We start from the raw sequence: 6,599 nt of genomic DNA on the forward strand, positions 1-6,599 counted from the left end.
TTTACCCCATGCTTCTTCAGCCAGAACTAGTGAAGCATGTGACTACATATTTTTTTTCTGGAGAAGTATTTCCAAGTTTCCCAGCAACCATGCCAGAACAAGGCAGCCTTCCACAATACCTCTATTGTCAGTGCAGTGAACTAGCTACATAGCAAGTTATGTCACATGGGCCAGCTAACCAAGCAAGCAGCTACTCGCTTGACATTCTATCTGCCAACCCCCACCTCTGGTTTGATACGTGGCATGCAGATCTGTTCCAATTCATGAAATTACATCATGATACAAGTTTATAATCAAATATATGTCTGCAGTATATAAAATGCCACACCTTAATATTAACTGTTCTCTAACATTGAAATGACATATTGCTTTAATATACCTAAAACAATAACAAAAGTCTGTGTCATTTAGTTGACGTGGAGGCATTTTATTTGTCTCCTCAGTCTTTGAACAAATGAGTGGTAACACAGGGAGGTATCAAAGTGCTAGAACGTTACAGAGATTAATGTGGCCATTGATTTTAAAATGGTCATTTAAAGAAAAAATAAAACTTTCATTTAACTGTAACATGCATGACATTTTCCTTCAAATCAATCTGCAAAAATAAAATTTTGCCACGAGTAGACCTTGACTTGTCAACAGCTTAGAATGGCAACCCAACGTCCAAATACAATTCCTTTGTCTAAACCAAAGAACAAGGAGAGTTAAGACACAATAGACATTTAAACTTTTAAGATTCTTTGTAAATGTTTAAGACCATACGTGTGTGAACAACTGAATAATGCACATTCATTGCAAAATCCATATTCTTCATTCATTTTAAAATTGCAACATTTTGATTTATTAACTTACCTAAGGCAAGTACACTAAAGATTGATCATGAACTAGAAGACCACATTTTAGTTTAACATTTTACTTGTGTAAATTGTTATACACAAGAATTAGCAGGAGTACATATGCTGGGGCACTCTAAGTATCAACACAAAATAAACTCTCATCCACAGACTGAGTCTGTCATTCCCTCTCAAATGCTATCATGAAATACAAGTCAATGTAAATCCCAAATCTAGGAATTGTACCTTTCTGAGAATGCTTCAACATTTTCCTTTTGCAAAAAGAAAATCAACAATGTAAGAAATTCCATTGGAAACAGTGCAGAATCATAAGAATGGCACACCAGATTATATATGGCCTTAATGGACATATGTAAACGTAAAGATGGCCATTTTACTATGTAGTGTTTTAGTGTCTATAGGATAAGGGTCTTTGGGAGAGAATGTTGCATACAAACACCATTTAATTTACACATAGAAAAAAATAACATTGAGTAGAGCACTCTTTGAGCAGTAACTTTAACAGGGAGATCCTAAATCTAGCAGGATTTCATAATGATTGAATATCTATCCCCTTAAATTACGATAACAACAGTAATGTACAATCACCAAAACACGCCAAATCATACCTTTAGCTGGGGAAAAATGACTATGGACGTCATGTTTTTTTTATATACCACATATACATTTTGATATGATAATCATATATAGTAATGGACTCTCCCTTTAACTAGCGGAATTTTCTCTTATCACCAAGATATATGTCAACATGAATAGTAGTCCTGCCTTCAACAATGTAGTCTGCTCAAGGGACCAGTTCTCTTGACTCCCGTCTGCTCCCCACAAATCTCCAGTCAGTGGCTTGGACAGGGAACGGAAGGGGAAAAAAATGGCTGAGTGTTATTCTTTTGTTGTGGTTGGGTCATGTCTTGTTTTTCTCTTTTTTTGTTTTCCTTTTTTAACAGGTTGTTGTTACGCTCTTTCATGCCTCTTGCGGTGAAGGAATGCCTCCCTCTGCTGGTTGCCCCCAGCGGCTTCACACAACTTTGCTGTTTAGTCCCTCAGAGCAGCTTTAGACTTCCAGTGACGTTGTTCACCATCTCCTCCTCCCCCATGATGGCCAGGACAGTACGGGAACCAGCCTCCACCTGCCAAAGGCCGGAGGTACGCAGGATTTAAGCGAATGTTTGGTAGTTAACCACTGTGGTAGCATTATAAAAGTACTAATATGGATTCAGTGAGACTGAACTATTTCATGTATCAGGATATATAATAATCATATTTATTTACTTGGACCATTGTTGTTTATCATAAGGAACAAAAAGACAAATGAAGTTTGTGATAAAAGTGGCAATAGGGGTTAGGTATATGCCATTGTCTTACCTGTGTGAGGCCAGCGTCCTGGACCAGGTAGGTGGGAAGGCTGAGGCTCATGGCCAGGGCCTGCAGCTCCAGGAGGTGAGCCATGTTGGTCCCCTGCACTACCACCTTCTTAGCCCTTCACAGACGGGCACATTTGAGAAAAGCACATCAAATACCGTATTTCTTCAATTAAACGCCGCCCTCAAATAAATGCCGCCATCGATTAAATGCTGCACCAAAAACACAAGTAAATCACAGGTGTATTATAATTCCCTTGATGCACTGGCAGACAAGTGGCTTTCTTGCTACAGGTTTGAAACTTCTTCTCCAAATCCACTATGAAAACTAGACCCACAGTATAACGAGAAAATAAAGACCACATTAGTTTAATATGAACATACAAGGACATGCGCAGCATGTAAATAACGTTCACTAAAGTAAAATACAGACACAAAACAACATACATTGTTGGCTGCATGCTGTTCACAAGGAAATAAAGGTTTCCTTAGAACGCTAACATCCGATAACAACCTTAAACTTTTATCGTAGCATTAAATTGTCCGTGCTTCGCTTGCTGTTAGCTTGTCGACGCTCACTCACGAGTACATTATATAAATTCCATGATATATTATAAATTATGTCATTGGTTGAAAACAAATTATACATTATAATAATGTAATTTTGATAATTACATGTAACCTACAATATAGAAAAGTCGCTGACTTTACCACTGGCAAATTTGCCTTTCATCAACCCCAAGTTCATGTGCTGCAGATCTGTTGCTGCTGGTGAGTGCTTTCTGCACAGCTTTCTGTTTGGAAGCGTAAGTGTAAGAACGTTTCGGCATGCTGCTTCGGATTTCCACACAATGTAGACACGCGTGGCTTCAAATTTATACTAGGCTTTGTGTTTGACCTTGTCCATTCTTTGTTTGTCTATGGCCGCACTGCAGCAGCAATTCTCTAAATCTTTCTTGCTAATTAAACATCGCCCTCGAATAAACGCCGCACCAAAAATGATCATTGTTGCAGCGTTTATTCAAAGAAATACGGTACATGAAGTGCATTAGCTACTGCCACCTGTCAAAATGTATTCTGTCTGATGAAATGACAAAATTGTGGTCATCCCTTCAACTTTGAATGTTATTTGAATCAATCAACAACATTTGTATTTCCCTCTGATGTAACACCAGTTTAAATGGCACAAGAGAAGACCGCGCCAGACTCAAATGGACCCAGAGCGGGTTCTTACCCTCCGTGGTCCCATTTCCAGGCCATCTCCCGCCAGCTGTTCTTCTCCTGCAGTGCCTGGTACAGTCCCACAGCGGCATGGCCCACCTGTGCTGCCACCTGAGGGACACAGCACACACACTTACCTCTCACAGACACAGAGACCACAGAGACTACAAACCACCATTGTCAATTCTTTAGCCACATTATTTCAAACCAAGAAGACGTTCAACAAAATGTTCCAACAACTCCTCAAAAGACCTTTCCGACACCCATGGCGAGTTCCATGTTCACCACAAACACCATTTTGAACATGAGGTCATCGTCTCCCTCCTCCTAGAACAAATAGATACAAGAAGAAGCAGGAAGTTGTTAACCGCAGGTCCAAGGCACAGAACCGCAGAGCTAATGTACCACGGTGTACCTGTGTGGACTAAGGCTATCTTATGGGCACCTCATTCTCCAGCTTGTTGAAGTAGTACATGGCAGCCTCTTCAGCAGATACATTTCGGGTGTGCAAGAGGGCCTGGGGACAGGAACAAACAACCTCTTTACTCCATTAGTTGTTGTTTTTTGGAGTGAGAGAATCAACAGGTAAAAGTTATGAACTGAAAAATATTATCTACATGAATTTACGTGATTACGTCAGGATGTGACCCTTCATATCCATTTCGCTTTAGGTAAGAGGCCCTTTGTTAGGACAGCCCAAGGAGGGCATGGGATAGCACCCTGTGAAGCTTTTTGACTTGCTTTACCTGCTTGGCAGCCTCCTCTGGGATGTCCAGCTCTCTCAGCTGCTGCAGGTACACAGGGTTGACCTCCTGCGAGCCAGAATCTGGGCCTGTCTGCTCAGAGGGCTCCATTGTTAGCTGAGGCAGCAAAAAAAATGAAAAGTAAGAGTTGACTTGGTAATTGTTATTTGATATAAGTTTACTCTGAGACACAAAATCGTAGTCAAACTGGTTTTCGAATGGGCCTATCCAGAAAGCTAGTGGTAACTTGGTGGCCGAGGTTTCACTGCAAGTGGTGCACACAGGTTGTTAGATCAACTGAGTCACAATCATGACATTTTGTGTATCTGGATCGAGCAAAGACTGTATTTCGTATTCGAGGCTAGTGTAGATTTAAACTTCGCTACTATCGCCGCCAAGTTTGCTAGCTATTCAACTTGGTAATTCCGTTTAATGGCAACTCATGCTAACTTGCAAACGTTCTCAGGTACTGCAGCAGGTCTGACAGGGATATTATAGACCATTATTCATGTGGTTATAACATTAGCCCCATGCCAAGGTTACGCAATGTTAAAATTATATGACATTTATTTTAATCATTATTTAGTATTTCGGTCGCAAGTCACGGAAGGCAAACGCTCTACAAAACTGTCAGCCTTGGTAGAAATCAACTTCCTCTGATTACCAAGGCCGTCTAGACTCCAGCTTACTAGGTAGCATAGTTAGCCTAGTGCTACCCGAGTAATAGCTACCGTTCTGTAGCTAGCTAGTTACTTCACTTGATAGTGTACAGTAGCAATAGTTAGACGCTTAGTTGGTCACTGATCTTAGCAGCTAGGTCCAAGAAATGCTAGATAGCCTAGCTATTTAACAATGACTAACACCTAGCGAGTCTAGCTAGGCTGCTACGTCTAGTACGTGCATTGCGATGCAGCCCAATTAATTATATGCATTAAATGACTTGTAAGCAAATGCATATTTCAATTCACAAACAAACATTGTATGAAATGGAAGATGCATTAATTCAAGACTTGAGCTAGCTGGCTAGGGCTAGCATTATCAATACACCACCGCCGGGTAGCTGCCACTCCTACCTGGGCGTCGCAGCTAGCTTGTTAGCGTTAATTAGTGGGCTGAGAAAGCTTGCTTGAAAACCAGTATCTCCTTCTTCCTGAATCACTGCGTCAAAAACAGGTTGTTGTTTGGGGATAGATGACATTCATTTAAATGGAGCGGTGGTGAATTTCTCCCTTTACACCATTTTGTGTACCGAATTGCTGCTCCAAAGTAAGTCGGAAGCCATGAAATGTAAAGTCCTCTGACATCCTGTTCTGACTGTAAATAGGTTGTAAGGGACAAATAAAATGAAAGATGCGTTCCACTTTCAATTCAGCAACATGTTACTCATCACGTCAATAAATAATCATTTAAAAAAGCAGATAAAAACAATTTTGAATACTTTATTTCTTCACCATCTGTAAGAAATTGCACATTATCTTATTAAACAGGTTAAGTTGCTACAAGTTACATTATTAAATCACTATGTACAAATAATATTAAGAAACAAAATAAGAAACATCCTTAAAATTGCTCCTTGCAGAGCCTGCTCTACATAGCAGAACTTTATACAACCTAACAATAATTACAGTTTTCCCTCAAATGACCCCCGTGTCCATCATACTCAGGTTTTATAGTCATCTACATTAAAAGCATAGGACAGTACAAATCATCCATTCAGACGAGCCATATTAGTTGTGTGAATGGTAATTAGTGTGATAGCCAATGGCATTACTCTATGACTTGCTTACAATGTGTCATTTATGGGCATGGGTTTATAGATACAGCAGAATAGAACTTATGGGACCATGTTGAACAAATACATCCCTCACACTCTTGCCAAGGAGTTGTTTGGAGTACAGAAATAAAATAGACAGTTGATATAATTCCTCCTTAGGCCTTACAGTTTTTGGTCGCTATTCGTTGGAACACCTCAAGTGCATCCGGTGGTCTAAATTCTCAAAGTCAGATAGGTAACACACACAACCTCGGATTGACTGGGCAAACATTTACCAGCTTTTTAAATATTACCAGAATGTGAGTTGATAAAATTATAAACACTTGTTGAATCTTAGACAAATGGCTGTATATCATATAAAACACAAAAACAGCAGTGTGCTTTATGGATAATTGTAACAACATACCTGTCAAAAATAAATGTGTTTTAACATCCCCAGGTCATAGCATCTTTGAGTGTTTTGAAGATAAAGAAGCCGTTCAATAAACATAGAAATTGCTTCCATCTAGTGTTCAATAAGAAAACTGCAACACAGATCCAGGCAGTTAAACCATACAAATTAAAACACTACAACAAAGCAAAGTGAGACATGACTCATATTTTTCCTTGATGAAAATGTAAAAGGAATGTGAAAAATATTTAATGCAGA

The 6,599-nt window shown here is 39.5% G+C and overlaps 1 protein-coding gene across 2 annotated transcripts; it reads right to left on the bottom strand.

Moving 5' to 3' along the window:
* Window positions 1-406: 406 nt before the first annotated feature.
* On the bottom strand, window positions 407-5,494 carry LOC146273501 (putative peptidyl-tRNA hydrolase 2). Of its 2 annotated transcripts, XR_014766452.1 has the most exons (8): window positions 5,250-5,478; window positions 4,180-4,293; window positions 3,879-3,950; window positions 3,686-3,760; window positions 3,447-3,544; window positions 2,217-2,331; window positions 1,822-1,981; window positions 407-1,694 (listed from the first exon to the last, which is right to left on the bottom strand). XR_014766452.1 is itself a non-coding variant. In XM_084704229.1 (7 exons), exons 2-7 carry the CDS (start codon window positions 4,285-4,287, stop codon window positions 1,895-1,897), a joined length of 555 nt encoding a protein of 184 aa, XP_084560355.1. In that variant the 5' UTR covers window positions 4,288-4,293; window positions 5,250-5,494; the 3' UTR covers window positions 407-1,894. The 2 variants fall into 2 exon arrangements, 1 of the variants encoding a protein (XP_084560355.1); XM_084704229.1 differs by having other exon boundaries at window positions 407-1,981; window positions 5,250-5,494.
* Between the last annotated feature and the right edge of the window lie 1,105 nt (window positions 5,495-6,599).

Source organism: Hypomesus nipponensis, chromosome 9, assembly GCF_054491055.1.
Source record: "Hypomesus nipponensis isolate SF chromosome 9, ASM5449105v1, whole genome shotgun sequence".
Classification (NCBI taxonomy): domain Eukaryota; kingdom Metazoa; phylum Chordata; class Actinopteri; order Osmeriformes; family Osmeridae; genus Hypomesus; species Hypomesus nipponensis.

Coding starts and splice junctions, on each gene's coding strand:
- LOC146273501 (XM_084704229.1), bottom strand. CDS start 4,287: ATGGAGCCCTCTGAGCAGACAGGCCCAGATTCTGGCTCGCAGGAGGTC. Junction 3,761..3,878: donor TCAACAAGCTGGAGAATGAG/GTGCCCATAAGA, acceptor TATTTGTTCTAG/GAGGAGGGAGACGATGACCT. Junction 1,982..2,216: donor AGGACGCTGGCCTCACACAG/GTAAGACAATGG, acceptor GGCCTTTGGCAG/GTGGAGGCTGGTTCCCGTAC.